This window comes from Salvelinus sp. IW2-2015, linkage group LG2 (genome assembly GCF_002910315.2).
Source record: "Salvelinus sp. IW2-2015 linkage group LG2, ASM291031v2, whole genome shotgun sequence".
Classification (NCBI taxonomy): Eukaryota; Metazoa; Chordata; class Actinopteri; order Salmoniformes; family Salmonidae; genus Salvelinus; species Salvelinus sp. IW2-2015.
In genome coordinates this window covers 28,336,827-28,356,202 of record NC_036839.1, presented here as the reverse complement: position 1 = coordinate 28,356,202, position 19,376 = coordinate 28,336,827, and the positions used below count along the sequence as shown (strand labels likewise).

Sequence of the window (19,376 nt, the reverse complement as noted above, 5' to 3'; positions counted from 1 at the left end):
TAGAGGAGAGAGAGAGAGAGAGAGAGAGAGAGAGAGAGAGTGATACTACAAAGTGGAGAAACGCAGCACTTCAAAACACTGTTCTGTTTAGGCCTGACATGGATGTTTTACACAAATGAAACGCTTCTTGTGTGTTGTGTTTATAAAGTCCTAATAAAACTCTGATTTCAACAAAGAAGGTGAGGACAAACCACAATGTATCCTGTAACAGCTCTCTCCTCCTCTCCACCATCTATGAAGATGTCCATTTATTTCAGGAGGAAAATGTAATTTCTACTTGTTACAACTCTCATGAAAACATTTTAAAATCAGTAAGCAGACTGTGACATTTCAGTTTCTGACAGATGCCAAGTCCTTTTTCAAACCTGGCCCTACTCTTCATCCAAAATAGACACAATAACAGGAAAAGAAAAGTTTACACAGAGTACTGTATCTGTTGTGAATGAGATGTTTTTCTGTAAGACAAGGTCATTTCTGACTCATGAGATATTGCTAGATAACATGTCTCTGTTAGTTTGTATGTATTTTCCTTATTGGAATATTGCTTGTTTGTTTTATTTGAGTAAACTCAGTTGTTTTGCTCTAACCTGTGTCCTGCGCCTGCCTCCGCTACATCTCTGCACCCAATGACAATGGCATGACAAGGCTTCTATTCCGTGTTTTATCAGAGTAATGGGCTCTGAGCAGAGGAGGAATCATACTGGGACAGCCAGCTCACTCAGGAGACCCTGTAGAGGGGGTAGGGAGGGTGGAGGGAGAGGAGCAGCCAGGAACAGCCAGCCGAAAGCCTACTCCTGAGACACTGGATTCAGACAGAGCAAGGGGCCAGCCGCCTAGCAAATTACATTAGGGATATACTCCATTGGGATTAAAGGGCGGGGGAGCACAAGCATGATAGAGATAAAGAATCATTATCTATATTTACCATGTCTGGGGGAACTAATGCAGGACCGGCTTCACATACCATCCAAGGCAGTAGTAAGAATCTATCTTTAAGAAAAACCCAGGCTTTCATATTACATTCCCCAAACAGCAATCAGGATTCACTCATTTATATTATGCAGGTTAGATAGTCTCTTTTTGTAAGCCTTTAAAACAGGATGATGTCATCCAGTAACACTAACAAGAGAGATAGAGGTTGGTGAGCTACTGCAAGTGACTGACCCAGGCTAGGTCCTCATACTACACCCTTCCCCTGAAGTGTGCAGTTGCACACTCCCTCCCCATCATCGATTTAAAAGTATAGGATTGGTGTAAGTATTGGCTGGAAGGAGTTTCCACCATTTGTAAGTCAATGAGAGGAAGTGTGTAGGTGCCCACTTCAGAAGACATGTGGATAATAGGGATCCAGATTGTAGTCCTGTCCAGTGTCCAGTCACAGTCAGGCCCAGACTACAGGACATTCGCCAGAAGGTCAGACTGTAATGTAAAACACCCTCGTCCCCCTGTGGGACAAGCTAAGGGTAATTCATTCACAAACAATTAATTAGAGGCAAAGCAAGGCCTCACACAGGTGACGCTAATACGCTGAATGAATCACTCAGATCAGAGGCAACATAACACACTTCAACAACACATCAAGTGTGTGATAATTAATGGGGGGAGGTGGAGAAACGCCCTATAGAGAGGTGTGGGAAGGGCAGAGGGCAGTTTGATGGGGCACAGGGGCAGACAGGGTGTGTGTGTGTTTCTGCTGGGTAATTTTGTGCCACAGCAAACCCCAGTGGGACTCTGATAGCAGCCAGCCAGGGCAGGTCCAGCCAGATAAATAGTATTACTGTCATCTCAGGAGTAAATGTGTGTTTGAAAGGCAGTCAGCACAGAGAATGTAGAAAGACTACAGAGAGGAAGGAAGAGCCGGGACTGGAGTGGACAGCAATTTTACTTTAGGAAGGGAATGGAGTGGACAGCAGTTTTACTTTAGGAAGGGAATGGAGTGGACAGCAGTTTTACCTTACAAAGGGACTGGAGGGACAGCAGTTTTACCTTAGGAAGGGAATGGAGTGGACAGCAGTTTTTACCTTAGCAAGGGACTGGAGTGGACAGCAGTTTTACTTTAGGAAGGGACTGGAGTGGACAGCAGTTTTACTTTAGGAAGGGACTGGAGTGGACAGTAGTTTTACCTTACAAAGGGACTGGAGTGGACATCAGTTTTACCTTAGGAAGGTACTGGAGTGGACAGCGGTTTTACTTTAGGAAGGGACTGGAGTGGACATCAGTTGTACCTTACAAAAGGTCTGGAGTGGACAGCAGTTTTTTTTTATTTATTTGTTATTTTTATTTCATCTTTATTTAACCAGGTAGGCCAGTTGAGAACAAGTTCTCATTTACAACTGCGACCTGGCCAAGATAAAGCAAAAGAGTGCGACAAAAACAACACAGTTACACATGGGATAAACAAACATACAGTCAATAACACAATAGAAAAATGTGTATACAGTGTGTGCAAATTAAGTAAGGAGGTAAGGCAATAAATAAGCCAATAGTGGCAAAGTAATTACAATTTAGCAATTTACACTGGAGTGATATATGTACAGATGATGTAGAAAGTAGAAAGTAGAAATACTGGTGTGCAAAAGAGCAGAAAAACAAAAACAAATATGGGGATGAGGTAGGTAGTTGGTTGGATGGGCTATTTACAGATGGGCTGTGTACAGCTGCAGCGATCGGTAAGCTGCTCTGACAGCTGACGCTTAAAGTTAGTTAGGGAGATATAGGTCTCCAACTTCAGTGATTTTTGCAATTCGTTCCAGTCACTGGCAGCAGAGAACTGGAAGGAAAGGCGGCCTATAAGGAGGTGTTGGCTTTGGGGATGACCAGTGAAATATACCTGCTGGAGCACGTGCTACGGGTGGGTGTTGCTATGGTGACCAGTGAGCTGAGATAGCTGAGACCTAGCAAAGACTTACAGATGACCTGGAGCCAGTGGGTTTGGCGACGAATATGTAGCGAGGACCAGCCAACGAGAGCATACAGGTCGCAGTGGTGGGTAGTATATGGGGCTTTGGTGACAAAACGGATGGCACTGTGATAGACTGCATCCAATTTGCTGAGTAGAGTGTTGGAGRCTATTTTGTAAATGACATCGCCAAAGTCAAGGATTGGTAGGAAAGTCAGTTTTACGAGGGTATGTTTGGCAGCATGAGTGAAGGAGGCTTTGTTGTGAAATAGGAAGCCGATTCTAGATTTAACTTTGGATTGGAGATGTTTAATATGAGTCTGGAAGGAGAGTTTACAGTCTAGCCAGACACCTAAGTATTTATAGTTGTCCACATATTCTAAGTCAGAACCGTCCAGAGTAGTGATGCTAGTTGGGCGGGCGGGTGAGGGAAGAGATTGGTTGAAGAGCATGCATTTCATTGTACTAGCTTTACCTTAGGAATGGACTGGATTGGACAGCACTTTTACATTATAAAGGGACTGAAGTGGACAGCAGTCTTACCTTAGGAAGGGACTGGAGTGGACAGCAGTTTTACATTACAAAGGAACTGAAGTGGACAGCAGTTTTACCTTAGGAAGGGACTGGAGTGGACAGCAGTTTTACCTTAAGAAGGAAGTGGACAGCAGTTTTACCTTAAGAAGGGAGTGGACAGTAGTTTTACCTTAAAACCTCTTTGGGCTAGGGGCAGTATTTTGACGTCCGGATGAAAAGCGTGCCCAAAGTAAACTGTCTGTTACTCAGGCCCAGAAGCTAGGATATGCATATAATTGGTAGATTTGGATAGAAAACACTCTAAAGTTTATAAAACTGTTAGGACAGCAGTTTTACCTTAAGAAGGAGTGGACAGCAGTTTAACCTTAAGAAGGGAGTGGACAGCAGTTTAACCTAAGAAGGAAGTGGACAGCAGTTTAACCTTAAGAAGGAAGTGGACAGCAGTTTTACCTTAAGAAGGAAGTGGACAGCAGTTTAACCTTAGAAGGAAGTGGACAGCAGTTTAACCTTAAGAAGGAAGTGGACACAGTTTTACCTTAAGAAGGGAGTGGACAGCAGTTTACCTTAAGAAGAAAGTGGACAGCAGTTTTACCTTAAGAAGGAAGTGGACAGCAGTTTTTTAAGAAGGAAGTGGACAGCAGTTTTACCTTAAGAAGGAAGTGGACAGCAGTTTTACCTTAAGAAGGAAGTGGACAGCAGTTTTACCTTAAGAAGGAAGTGGACAGCAGTTTTACCTTAAGAAGGGAGTGGACAGCAGTTTTACCTTAAGAAGGAAGTGGACAGCAGTTTTACCTTAAGAAGGAAGTGGACAGCAGTTTTACCTTAAGAAGGGAGTGGACAGCAGTTTAACCTTAAGAAGGGAGTGGACAGCAGTTTAACCTTAAGAAGGGAGTGGACAGCAGTTTTAACCTTAAGAAGGGAGTGGACAGCAGTTTTACCTTAAGAAGGAAGTGGACAGCAGTTTAACCTTAAGAAGGGAGTGGACAGCAGTTTAACCTTAAGAAGGGAGTGGACAGCAGTTTTACATTAAGAGGGAGTGGACAGCAGTTTTACTTAAGAAGGGAGTGGACAGCAGTTTAACCTTAAGAAGGGAGTGGACAGCAGTTTAACTTTAAGAAGGGAGTGGACAGCAGTTTTTACCTTAAGAAGGGAGTGGACAGCAGTTTTACCTTAAGAAGGGAGGTGGACAGCAGTTTTACCTTAAGAAGGGAGTGGACAGCAGTTTAACCTTAAGAAGGGAAGTGGACAGCAGTTTAACCTTAAGAAGGGAGTGGACAGCAGTTTAACCTTAAGAAGGAAGTGGACAGCAGTTTAACCTTAAGAAGGAAGTGGACAGCAGTTTAACCTTAAGAAGGAACTGGTGGTACTGACAGATAATAATAAACTAACAACACATGCCACAGCTTCTATTGAAATATGAGTATACGATTCCTGAGGGGATTGAACACATAAAGCCACACAAAGCATGACAGGTATAGAGTGCAGGTTGACGTTTATTGTCATGAGTCTTGTCCTGGGGGCAGAACTCTTAGATAGGCCAACTGCAAAGTCAAAATTGGCTATATTGTAAAAATTCCTGAAAACTAAAATTAGCTTTTTGGTCTAAATTTAAGTTTGGGTCATGCATTAGGGTTAGCAGTGTGGTTAAGGTTAGGGTTAGGTTTAAAATCAGATTTGAGGAATTTGTCTGTGCCAACTAGTGATCACTCTGCAGAGTTGCTTCCAGGACAAGAAAAATGCTAACCTGCGTGCTATGACAGGACAGAACAACCTTTTCACTGTCCTGGGGGTGAGGGAGACAGGGGGGAGTGAAGCGGGGAGGGGGGATTGAAGGGGTGAGAAGGGTGATAGAGGGGGTGACTCTTTGGCCTATGTGTACGTGGCAGTGGGGACAGTCTTACACTGTGTGACCCCACAGTAATGCAGGGTAGAATGTCCAAGACGCCTTCCACAGCTGACACAGATCAGGCAGTAACTGACGGACTGCCAGCAGCAGGCGATTACCAACTAACTCTGGTTCATATCAGATCTGTGCATCCAACCTTAATGACACGTTCCAGCCTAAAGGGTTCCAAAAGGGTTCTTCAGCTGTGCCAATAGGAGAACCCTTCTTGGTTTCAGGTAGAACCACTTTGGGTTCTAAGTAGAACCCTCTTTGGAAAGGGTTCTACATGGATCCCAAAAGGGTTCTACCTGGAACCAAAAAGGGTGCTTCTAAGGGTTCTCCTATGCGGACAGCCGAAGATAGCACCTTTTCTTCTAAGAGTGTAGAGCTTTCTTTAAATGTTTATTCAAGGTAGATCAGCTTGGATGAACAGGGCAGAGAAATCAGCATTATATTTCTTCATGGCCCATTCTACATGCACTGCTTGCTTTAGGTGTAATAATGACAAGATACATAGAATACAGCTGAAGGGTACAATGTGTGTAGAGTTTCTCTGGTTGAGCCTGTTCTATAGTGATACACACTAACATTGCTTCCTTCCTGATCTGTTTCTGAACTAGACTATATGCAGAAAAGATTCATCAATTACTGAACTAATCTACCAATTATATACAAATGAGATTGTTTGAATAAATGAATGGAACATGGATAAATAAGATGGAGAAGGCCTTTTCATAATTTGTCTAAATGATTCTTCAACAGTATCCCTCTAGAAACCAGATGATGAAAAGAATGAATTCTACCCCCTGTCTTCTAACAAGAGTAGAGGTAGGGGCGGCCAGACGGTGAAATTGAACCTGCCACGCAGAATAAACTATCAATACACAATGCAAGCTAACAAGAAGAACGGCTCCAATGTATTGTATCTAAAAATGTATTGTATCTAAAAATGTATTGTATCTAAAAATGTATTGTATCTAAAAATGTATTGTATCTAAAAATGGTATTGTATCTAAAATAAAAATGTATTGGTTTAATATGTCTAAAAATGTATGTATCTAAAAATGTATTGTATCTGTCCTAAAAATTAAAAAATTGTATCTTGTATATAACAAAGGAAGTCACATTGAGATTGACATGTCTGTTTCAAGTAAGCCCTGACTGGATATGCAGTGCAGATGCAGAAGTCCTCTGCTACAATGTGTTCACTCTCACTAGAAATTCCATGGCTATTAGCACTTTGTCCTTTTGAAGAAGAAGTGAGCAGAGCGCACGTTGTAAACCAATACCAGGAAGACAGGCGCGGGAAGGATCGCATGCCAGGTACATTACAAACAGAGCAGACTAGACTGTACAGTTGATGTACTGTTATAGTAGCTTTAATCATTTAGTCTGTATTCATGTAGATGTGTCTCCTTTTCTAAAGAGTAACATCCCCATATATGTCCTTTGCTCATAAACATGTGTGTTTATGTTTGGTCAGACAGGTCTGCATGGTGGCGTTGGTGTTTCATCAATATAGCAGTGCTTCTCTGCATTACTATCCAATAGCATCGGCATAAACATAAAACCATCATCGACCAGTTACTGAAATGAATAGACTAGAATAGGTCCTTGAGGAACATCACTAGCACTGGTGGACCAGCATCACATGAGGTCAGTTTAATTAATCTGTTTAAGAATGGCATTCAGCTCCATTAAGTCTGTAATTCTTAGCATCAATTGCAGGAGAGCTTGCCCGTGGATTAGTGTGGTTGTGTGGTGTGTGTGTGTGTGTGTGGTGTGTGTGTGTGTGTGTGTGGTGTGTTGGTGTGTGTGTTGGTGTGTGGTTGTGTTGTGTCAATTTGGAGTTCACAAGGGCCTAAGGTGAAAGAACAAGGAAAATATTTGATAGTTGATACTGCAACCAAAACCAACAACAATGAACTAGGCTATCTAAACCAACTGAAATTAGAGCCAAGTTGTGGGCCAAGGCACTATCAAGGCAGTGAGCCGAAATGTGACGCATTACCATCAAACCACTGTAATGTCCCAGGCAGCCTCCAGGTAAATGCACTGGCCACTGGGGATGTGTGTCCCAGGCAGCCTCCAGGTAAATGTGTGCACTGTATAGGGAACAGCGTGCTATTTGGAACACAACCAGAGACTGACTGTCCAATTGACTGAAAGAGGATTCATGAGCCACGCATGCACACACCATGACAGCAGTGCTGATCTAGGATCAGGTCTCCCTTGTCCATTTAATCATATTTGTTATAATCTAAAAGGAAAAACTTATCCTATATCAGCACTCCTACTCAAAGTGCACAGCACAGAGTGAAGGATAAGACCGAGAAAGGTCCTACATTGTCAATTACCATTATCAAAGGTTGTCTCAGGAATGCCCTAGTTGTGCCAGGGCAGGATATCGATCCCCGTTTCAATTCAGAAGACACGGTGTGGGCTGGAGCTCACCACTACCGCATCAACACAACAGGCAGAGGAGGAGCACACATTCACCCACATCATGCTGATCTGTGGTCCATGATCCACGACCACATGTTCACAGGGACACAGTGATCTAATCTACATCTCAGTGAGGCAGTCTTGCATGGCGAAGGTTAACTTAACCTATGCATACATGCAACATCAGCATTTTAGAAAACAGGGGTGTATTCACGAGGAACCAAACAGAAGCAAACAGAAGCAAATGGAACGATTTAGGGAGGCACCTACCTGAATATTTCCAATAGAGACTCTTGTTTCGGTTGCAAAACTTTTTACGTTTGGAGTAAACCGTTTCCATCTCGAAATGTTTTGGACTAATTACACCCCAGAATGTTTGTCCAAAGACGTTTCTTATAAATGTCTCTTGACTAAAGGTAGCGGGCTCTACATCAACCCCTATGACACCACAGTAACTGATTCTATTCTAAAACCACAAACCTGGAGTCAAAGGAATTCATGTCGGAGGTTAGTTTTAAGTTTAGTTTATTAGGATCCACATTTGCTGTCACACATGCAGCAGCTACTCTTACTGGGGTCCACTTAAACATAAAATACATGACAGTGAAATATTGGTGTAACGTGAATCATCTCTATATAAGAGAGGGGCTTTCAAAGAGGCAGTGGGCACGGTGAGGTTTGTTTAGCAGGAAATAATGAATGGTTGCAGCCCAATAGAGGGGTGAAGGGGCTAGTCTGAAGAATGCCAGAACCCCCATTTAAGTCCTGGGTCTAGAGAACAAAACAAAGACCATATGTCATAGTGCCACTTCATGAATATGTTCTAGAAGGACATTACCGGGCTGGGGTCAAAGTCATTAGAGCCAATACACTTAATGACAGAATGAAACCCAATTTCAGAGGCATAACTCAAACTCTGTCTGTAATTTCTCCTTGGTTGAAGACATTTCAAATGCAACAACAAAAAAATTATGAAAATACAACTGTCAGTATCTGTGCAATAGTGGTTTGGATAAAGAACATTTGCACACCCCAGTAAGCGAATTATTGTACGTTTATCAAATCGCATGACTGCAATTGAATTTCAGAAGACTCAAGGATGACAAAAGGGCATTCAAGAATCTAAACAGACAATTTTTTCTCTCTCCAAAAGACTTGTTTAACAGCAAACAGTTGTTTAACAGCAAACAGTTGTTTAACAGCAAACAGTAAGACTTGTTTAACAGCTAAAAAGTATGAAGCAAAATTATTCAGCGGTCATCCAAAAACATAAAATCATACATTCTCTAATTTAACTGAATCTGCAGCATCCCATCTGCTTTATAAAAACATATCCCATGTCAACTCTGTTATAGACACATATCTATGTCAACTCTGTTATAGACACATATCTATGTCAACTCTGTTATAGACACATATCTATGTCAACTCCGTTATGAACACATATCTATGTCAACTCTGTTATAGACACATATCTATGTCAACTCCGTTATAAACACATACTGTATCTATGCCAACTCTGTTATAAACACATAACTGTCAACTCTGTCATAAACGCGTATTTGTGTCAACTCCGTTATAAAGGCATATCTATGTCAAACTCGTTACAACAGATGGAATCTAAATGGACAGAGATCAACAGCATGTAGGATGGAATCGCTGAATCAAAGACAGTCTGCATAAATGCAGCATCTGTTGCATTATTGAAAACATGACAGTGCAAAAACCATAGCTAAACATCAATTATTTAACACGTCAAAAAACATCAAACCAGACCATCCTCTTCGTCTCTGCTTTGAAGCCAGGCATTGAAATAATATGAATGTCCTTTTAAAACATTTTAATAAGACAAGTAATACAACAAGTTCAAATAAATATCTGCAACAGTTTTGTGTGACAGCAGAACACATAACTGACAGCCTTCAGCCTCATCCAAAAAAGAGCATAAACAGAATAAAAAATGAATATGAAATCTTTGCGATACCTGCAGTTAGGTGGTGGATCCAGAGTGATCTCAGCAAGCTCCTTCTGGATTCTGTGGGAAATAAATGATACATGTGTTGAAGCTATGAGAAGAGGGATGTGAGAGAAGAGACTCAACAGCACTAGACGAGAGCAGCCCTATAGGGATGAACAATACACACACAAAAAATTACCAACGATAAAAACACAGCAAAGTCAACAGACTTGTTTCTATTGTGGACCTCGCTGTCAGAGAGAGAGAGAAATGAGAGAGGAGAAGAGAAGAGATTTTACAGCACTAAACTAGAGTAGCCATGTAGACTAGGGACTTACACTGCCCTCTACCAATGTAGCTCTAACTGCACGGCTCTCTCTCTCTCTATATATCTCTCCCTCCCTCTCTTTCTCTCTCTCTCTGCTCAGCTAACATGGCTGCTTCCTCTTTGTTCTCCCAGGCAGAACCCGAAGCCCAAAACAGCAAAACTTTCTCTCCTTCGTTTCTTCCCATCCGTTCACCCCAAAACAACACTCTCACCCCCAGCACAAAGCTAGCTCCCCTCACCTCCAACCCCGCCACTCATCCACCCGTTCCAGTCACATTAAGCACAAAAGATTTTCTTTTAAAGCKTATATGCAAATGAGGCAAAGAGGGAGAGGGAGGGGGGAGGACCTTGGGTATATTTGACAAGGGCTTTAAACCAGAGAGAGCTGCGTAGGGGGCTGTTACTAAAGCATTATTAACAGTTCGTAAGGGAGAAAAAGGGGAGGATTTTGACATACTTGCCTTTAAATACATTTCTATTCTGGTCTACTGTTAGTATTTGATACATATACTAAAGGGGCAATCTGCAGTTGCTACATCCATTTTAGGACTTATAAATTAATGATATGTTCCCACTGATTTTTGAAGAACACAACTCCATTGTTTGTAAACAACTTAAATGTAAACAAACACTATATAACCTTAAAACATGGTTGAAACTATCATTTCAATATCATGGATGGTCAGTCCGTGTGCATCCATAGCGCTGTCCTTGAATTTGAAAGTGATTCCATTTCTCCAGCCCCATTCCTCAGCTTTTGAATGAAACAGGGGCGGGGTTAAGGCTTGATTATTGTGTTTTTTAAATTTATTTTACCTTTATTTAACTAGGCAAGTCAGTTAAGAACAAATTCTTATTTTAAATGACGGCCTAGGAACAGTGGGTTAACTGCCTTGTTCAGGGGCAGAACGACAGATTTTTAGATCGGGGATCCTCGGGGATCCTTTCGGTTACTAGTCCAACGCTCTAACCACTAGCCTACCTGCCGCCGTTTCAACTGCTGATTGACACTTTAAGGGCTATGGTGTAGATGATTCTGTTTATTTTTGAAGTTCAGATTAGATTGAAAAGTGCTAAACATTTATGTATGTTAAAGTGGCTATCTTCCTCTCACACAACATGAAATATTGTGACATGATAAGGAGAATAGGTCACAATCAATACTTCACGAAACCTTGATCAAACAACTTAATAATAAAGCCTTTACTACATATGATAATGTAGTACAATGGCTGTAGTTTTTAATAATCTTATTTGGTACATGAATAATAGATTAAAAGAAATGGCTCCTATCATAATAGGATTTGTGACTCAAAGGATTAAAGCATTATAAATTAACCATAATTCTTACATTAGGCTACTCAGTTTAGCAGAAGGATGTAGGCTACAGTAATTATGAATTATTCCAAATTGGAAGAAGACAGTGATAATGAAGACATCACCTTTTAGCACTAGTGGACAACTTGGCGGTAGTCTTGTTGGATAATTTGGTGGGTTTCTTCTGTTGCTGAGGGGGTGTGGCGGGCTGCTGTTTTCTCTCGGGCTCCGGCACCGCCGGGTCTCTCTGGTCCGCATCAGAACTACCACTGCTGGTGCTTGGACTCTCATCATCTGACCGCCCTTGTCTTTCACTGGACATTTTGATTCCCCCTATGAAGAAAGAACAGAAAAGTTATGCACTCTTTCAATAACTGGGATACCTACATCATAACTTTGGATAATAACATGGTCATAGGCTACAGCTAATCGATAACTGCATTGAATCTACGCATGATGTTATTGTAGCTGTGATTATTGATATCCAGCCGAGAGAGATAGGTGTTGCTCATCATCAGACTTGTAGGTTAGCTCCTCAACTTTACATAACTCACTGGACTGGTAGACCCCTTTGTGGGTTGGTTTGTAACCTACATGAGTAGGCCTATTCAGGCCTATGTCCTGTCTGTCAGTTTGATGGTTGGATGTTGAGCATTACTGAGTATTCATCAAAAGTTATTTAGAAACAAAAGCTTTAAACTATTTATACATAATATCCATTAGAGTACTTTATTTAAATCACTGTAATTTTGATGGACAAACGATGTTCTTTATGATTCCATAATCCATAATGGTCACACCACACGTCTATATCAAGCTATATGGTTAGATAAGGGTCACCAAATCATTCCATTAGCTCGATCCAATTGGCTTTTAATAATCCCCTTATAGACCCGCAAATATTGTTACATTATCGCAGTGTATTTGAAGCCTTGTGGTCGGTAATAAAAGAAGGCTCGGATTCAATCCTTGTGACTAATGACTAGGGTACTATACCTTCGTTTTAGGGTGAGTTCCCGAATGATTTAGCTGTCAAAAGCCAAGCAATAGAAAACAATGATACAAAACACTCCTAGCCTACAACATAGCCACCATCAGACAAATATTGGTTTGGAGAATAGGAATGAAGAGCTGCAAGGAAAGCATAATTGCACCTATTTGCAGCAAGGGGGCTCGCAAGACAGGCAGGCGAGCTAAATAAAACATAGCATGTTTCTCTCACTTTAGGAGACCATTATTATACGTCTATACCCGACGAATAGGAGCATATCGACTATAAGTCAATTGACGCATTCTAAGGATCAGTACATGTTTCGAATCCGACCTTAGAGTCCTTTGTAGATCGGCAAGGTTTGTTATGGTAGGAGACTCCAGTATCAGCATGGTGTACCAAGTCAACTGATGCATGAAGTCAGTTCTGAGCAAGCTCCCTCTAACACGACAGCGCTGAAAAAAACAAGAAAGGACGATCTTTCTCCACCTAAACTAGACTCTCCCGGGTCCTTGGAGCTTGTTCTTTACCTTTAGCGTGGTCTCGTCCTGATTTAGGCCGGGTAGGAGTGTTAAAAATCCGGTGGAATTGTAGCCGGGAAGACGACGAGCTCCGGCCAAGCTGTGAACATTGGAGAATCGGAAGGAGAGGAGGTGCTGCATTACTGGCTTAGAAGAGACAGGTGGCGCTGCAGAGCGAGTGAGTCAATCGTTGCTTTGGGTCTATTGAGATTGAGACAGGGGGATCTGTTTCACTCTCACCTCCAAACGATGGTCATGGAGCAAACAGCAGGAAATTTACTGGCTGTCACTACTTGCAGTCCTCTGAGTGAAGGAGCATATGTAGGACTATTATTTTGTTGTTTTGGGGGCTTCAAAACAGCGGAGGGGAATACATAATACAGGTTTGAACAACGCTTGTTATGTGTCACTACAGTTGGATACAATGTTGCCTTGTGGAAGTTTTCTGTGATGATTGCCTTGACTGCAGCTGTGCACGGAACGAGAACGGATCCATTGTATATAGACAAAGCTATAATGTATCCCTTTGGGAACAAGTTGAAGATTGCCAAATACTTCTGAATTTATAACATATGTATTACCTTCTGCATTTGTTTTTCTATAACGGAACATGTATATATTTTACATTATATGTTAATAATTCATATCCTATAATATCTTCATTGAATTAATTTTAAATGTTTATCATAATTGGATAATTGAATTGAACTGATCTTATTTGAATAGGCTTGCAGTAGGTACAGTTCTATTGATTGCTTCTCACAGCACTTTACTAGTGCTGTATTCATTCTTTCATTCATTCATCCATCCATTAGTTATTTGATTCATTAATTCAAAGGCAAATAAAGCACCTGTGTTAACTGTGTGATATAGTAAACTATTGCTGGGTCTTGAATGGGCACTGTCTCCAAGGCCAGGTTACCCAGGTGTAGTATGAGATATTTAAAGGTTGACGGCGGAAGCATGAAATAATTAGTCTGGCTGACACCTAACTTGAAGTCCTCCTGGCTTCCACGTGAGTCGAGACAGCCAGGCTTTGAAAGAATATCCAACAACCACAAACATTTGCTTATGAATAGTCCTACCTCTCTGCACTACACCCATTCAAAGGAATGCCATGACAGCTTGACAGGGTGTTAACATGAAGAACACAGGAGTCAGAAATAAGTCATAAACTGTTGTGGCAGGTTGGAATGTACAGATGTCAGCCACTTACTCAGAGGGAAAAGAGTTGAAACTGTTGCTACTTCAGCAGCTTCCACAGGATACATGTGCAAACAGGAGGATTAGTTGCAACTTGTGACACCCAGCAGATGACCACATAGTTGATTGATAGAGGGGGGAACACATTATCAGTAAATTATTTGCCAAGTTCTTGTCATACCATTGTGATAAAAAGATTGTAGAAATGCCACCATTGATTAGTGTAGGATTCAGAATCAGCTACAATACGTTGTGATGGCTCCTTCACAGAATCTAGAGGTGAAATCAGAAAGGAAGATCATTTAGTTTGGCTGTGTGGCTAGCTCCCAAGAGGAGAGGAGAGGAGAGGAGAGGAGAGGAGAGGAGAGAGCGAGTGCCTGACGTCTGGGCCTTATCGTCTGTGACAGCTCACTGACAGCAGGGAAAGGAAAGGAAAGGAAAACAGAGTTTTCTAATAGATGTGATGAAAGTGAATTACAAGGCTGTACTCAGCCATGATATGAATCAAATGTACAGTAGGGAGAGAATAGATACATCTCTGGAGGGCATATATCAACAGAGTGAAAAATGGGTTGGTATTCATTATTGTGTAGAATATAAAAGCGAAAGGAAGTAGGGCAGTAAGTCCTTGGTTTATTGTATCTTTGTTGTAATCGCTTCCCTTCCCCTTAGCGAGAGGAATATGTGCTATTCATAATATTAATTATTCATGAATAATACCTCAAGGTAAATAAAGGTAGGAATGTCTTTGAATGAATCAGTAGGTCAACTGATACAGTTATCTGCAATGTTATCATTCGTGTTCTGTCTACATCCAACTTCCAGTTGATTTAACTCTTTTAAGCTTAACTGAAGCGGTCAAGCTCCTTTTTCAAAAGTATGCAAAGTAATGGAACATAATGCACCTGCATTTTACTAAAAGCTGCAGGATGTCCTTCATCACTCATCCATGATATGAGTGTAGTAACACTTTATTGCCAACTGAAAAAGCCCTTATGATAACAGAGAAAAATCACTGTTCCGCTATATATTTCTGATCATAATCAGCCAACTGCATTTTTCAAACCATAAAATGCTATACTCAAGTGTTTTAAAGCCTTTGGTGTGAACGATAGGAAGATGGACTAAAGTAACTCATAGAAACTAATATGAGAGCTACTCTAAAGACAATGGGTTTGCATTTACAAGAGAGCAGTAATATTCGCCACATACACACACAGGCACAGGCACGTGAATACACACACACACACACACACACACAACACACACACACACACACACACACACACACACACACACACACACACACACACACACACACACACACACACACACACACACACACACACACCACACACACACACACACACACACACAGTTACAAAGCCACTATAAATAAAAGCAATGTACCTTGTGGTCTTTTAAATGAGTAACATTTAGGAATTGCCAGGACCCTAAAACGATTGTCCTGCTTTAATATTAATAATGGGTTCTTAATTAGACTGTCAGCACACAGAAAGCAGAGGAAATGGACATTAATATTTCATCACACAGATGTCTGTCTGTCTGTCTGTCTGTCTGTCTGTCTGTCTGTCTGTCTGTCTGTCTGTCTGTCTGTCTCTTTTTCCATCCACCCCAGGGAAACAACTACAGTAGACAGGACAGAGATTCACAACAAGCACTTCAAGTGCAGACCGACTGTGTCTGGACTGGAACGTTGCTCTTAAAAACTGAACTTCCCCTTCCAGTGCTGTCTGTGTGTATTTCTGGTGGTAGCGGTTTGTCCAACGGTAGGACCTGATGTTTGTTTATTTTTTATTCATGATATTTACTAAGAGTGTTTGTGTATCGGGGATGTCTATATTTGAACTTAGTTTATTGGGTCAATTTACATTTACATTTACATTTAAGTCATTTAGCAGACGCTCTTATCCAGAGCGACTTACAAATTGGTGCATTCACCTTATGATATCCAGTGGAACAACCACTTTACAATAGTGCATCTAACTCTTTTAAGGGGGAGGGGGGGGTTAGAAGGATTACTTTATCCTATCCTAGGTATTCCTTAAAGAGGTGGGGTTTCAGGTGTCTCCGGAAGGTGGTGATTGACTCCGCTGACCTGGCGTCGTGAGGGAGTTTGTTCCACCATTGGGGTGCCAATTAAGCTTTCCACCTCTCTTATACTGTACCTTTAATGTTGATATGGAAGTCCTTGCCATGAGTGAGCTGACTATGTGTGTGTAGACGATACGAGTCAATAAGGTCCGATAATCAGAGAGGAGGAAGTGTATATTCCATCTTTGTGAAGGTGCCCTCTGTCTAGTACTGAGTGTAGATAGAGCCACTAGTGCGTCAGTCTGGTCTACACTCTTAGGAAAAAAAAGTGCTATCTACATGGAACCCAAAATAGTTCTACTCGGAACCAAAAAGGGTTCTACCAGGAACCAAAAAGGGTTCTCCTATGGGGACAGCTGAAGAACGCTTGTTTCTAAGAGTGTAGTAGAAGTGCTGCAGACTCCGAACCACGTCTCCCCATGGTGATGGGGGTTTGAGCGCCCTTTCTGATTACTCTGTCTACTCTATCTCTGTAACTTCCAATTGTCCTTTCTTAAAATAATTAAAAAGTGAAAGGGCATTAGAAATCTGATGTCCTTTCTGAAAGAAGAGAGAGACCTCCATTCCTCAGGGAAGTGCCTTCTCCTGCTCCTCTTAGGTCTATAGGCTGAAACAGCATGTTGGGACATCCAGACTCCCAGACATAACACACCGCTGTGCTCATTGACACTGAGTCACTGGCACCATGCAGCCAAAGACAACTCCCCCAGAAGAACATTGTGTAATCTGATGTTGTTTTTTCTCTCTGGTGTGGTTTTGGATGAATTCATATTTTCCTCACACAAGTATTTAAGTCCTGGTGAGACATGGAAGACAGACACCTCGCTAACTTAGTTGTGGATTGTCCCTTCTCCAGAAACAAATGTGTGTCCAAAATGGCACCCTATTTCCTACTGTGAACTACTTTTGCCATTTGGGACACATATGAAATGGAGCGCTGTAGAGGATTGCCACCGAGTGTTCTGATATTCGGTAGAGCTGCAGAGCTATTTGTTTTCACTGTAGTTTAAATTTTATCAGGTTGACTCTTGTGGGAAGTTGTAGACTGGAGATGATAATATTGCCTTAAGAGTATGGTCAAATGATTCCATGATGTGGTGTGTTAATACCGCTGATGTCTTTGTGGATGTTTGCCATATGGTTCTAATCAAGTTAAATGCAGTGTTTTGAAAGAAAAGGCTAATTGTTTATTTGCTGCATCTGTCAATTTGATACCGGATCCGATTTCCTTTTATCTAATATGGTGGTGGTCATTTCTTTGCTTATTGACCAATTCTAACATTGTTTGGTTGCAATTGCTTTTCACATGTTGTCTGTAGCTGTAGCTCTGCCGCACAATTACACATAACCTGCTGACTATTACATGTATTTTGTCTAGACATTGCTCTCTCTGATGTATTTTATACAACGAGAACAAATATTTACTTTCTTGTACTCCAATAGTTTTGTAGGGGAGGACATTGTGTGAATAACTCCTTCTGAATGTGTATGTTTACTGATTGGTTTGTAGATTCAGCTTATCTGGAGACGTGCGAAAGGGAGGGCTTAGCGAGGACTTCTGTATTCCAAATGGCACCATGTTCCCTATATAGTCCACTACTTTTGACCGGGCCCATCGGGGCTTGTGAATATAAGCCCTCTTTGATTACAATATTCTACTGAAGTGAAATGAGCCTTCTGTTTTCATCACACAGCGTTCACAGTTCACGCTTTGGCTGCCCCATCGCATGTGTGTGTGTGTGTGTGTGTTTGTGACTGCAGGTGTGTGTGTCCATGTGTGCGCGTGTGTACGCCCATGTGTGTGTGCGCGTGTATGCCCATGTGTGTGTGTATGTGAGGGGGGCGGGGGAGGGGGGCAGTGTCTGGTAATTAGAGTACCAATAAATAGAGCTGCTGATGGGGGTGAAAATCTGTGAATTATTACCCTTTATCCATTCTGAGGTATATTGCAGGTGTATTACAACTTGGAGGTGAGGAATCACGATAGACATTCTGATTGATCTGTATGAAAGGCCACCTAAAGACAGAGGCATGTGGGGGATGACTTGGGGAAGGTGATGCATAGTAGCCTGGTCCCAGATCTGTTTGTGCTCTCACCAACTCGTATATAGTCGTTATCATGCCAATAACCACAGGAGTTCCATATTCAACACAAACAGATCTGGGAATAGGCTATGTTCACAGCACTTCTGGGCTGGTTTTGTCTTGACCGCTGAGGATTTATTAAACAGGATTTTATTTTAGCTCCGATATGTTCTCTGTTGACCTGGATTAATATAAAGTATATAGCCTCTGAATAGCCCCTTCTCAAGACTCCTGTCTCGCTTTCTCCCTCTCTCTTTCTGCTTCTCTCTCTCTTTCCATCCCCCCTCAGGCCCCCTCCCTCCCTTAATGTAGCCCAATGTCCTCTGATTACCACTGTGCAGTTTGCATGGTGTTGAAATTGAAATGTGCTGTACTAATATCCACCATTAATTATTGCCAGGGAAAAGAGAGGAATTACAGTTATTCCTCTCTCTCTCGTTCTCTGTCTCCTCTCATGCTCTCTCTTTCACTCTCCTGCTTATTCTTCTCGTTTCCATTCTATGCTTGGAAGCAGGATTTTGCAATCATTATTACCCATCTGGATTCATATTCACCACCACTCAGCAACATTTCAAACCAGTCTGACCCAATGTCAATCTGAATTGGTTAACATGATCAGAATCCATCCCTACGCGAATAGACCTCAACACAAAATGGTGTAATGAAATGTATTTGCCTTAACGTCTATCTCACAGCCATAAGTAAAAGGTGCTATAAAATACACAGTGACTGCGGCAGTTTAGATTGAGAATCGTCTCAGATGACTTGAGCAGAGCAGAGTTTTAAATACACTTTTCAAGGCCACACAGATAGAGGCAGGCTGCTCCAGAGGCACTCTACTCTTTATAAATGCGTGCACGCTCACACACACACACACACACACACACACACACACACACACACACACACACACACACAAAGCTCTTTATGGGCAAACTGCCACATTCAAATTCCATCAGATGAAGAGCATCTAGCATCCCTCCCTCATAGGACTGTCTGTCACCATGTCTGGTCTATAGTTCAGCTGAGGGATGATCTATTTTACTGTTGAGGTGATTCCTTCCTGGTTTGACCAGGCTAGCTGCATTTTGGCAGA

The 19,376-nt window shown here is 41.7% G+C and overlaps 1 protein-coding gene across 2 annotated transcripts in view; it reads right to left on the bottom strand.

Moving 5' to 3' along the window:
- The window catches only part of LOC111977654 (ubiquitin-conjugating enzyme E2 E3), a 33,726-nt gene extending 20,745 nt beyond the window's left edge, over window positions 1-12,981 (bottom strand). The window contains exons 1-3 of one of the 2 annotated variants that reach the window (XM_024007194.3): window positions 12,887-12,981; window positions 11,491-11,698; window positions 9,748-9,798 (exon numbers count right to left, since the gene is read on the bottom strand). In XM_024007194.3, coding sequence (XP_023862962.1) covers window positions 9,748-9,798; window positions 11,491-11,687 — 248 coding nt within the window. In that variant the 5' untranslated portion in view covers window positions 11,688-11,698; window positions 12,887-12,981. Of the gene's footprint in view, window positions 1-9,747; window positions 9,799-11,490; window positions 11,699-12,689; window positions 12,765-12,886 lie in introns of those variants that run through there. The other variant, XM_070448254.1, reaches the window with a different exon arrangement.
- Window positions 12,982-19,376: the final 6,395 nt, after the last annotated feature.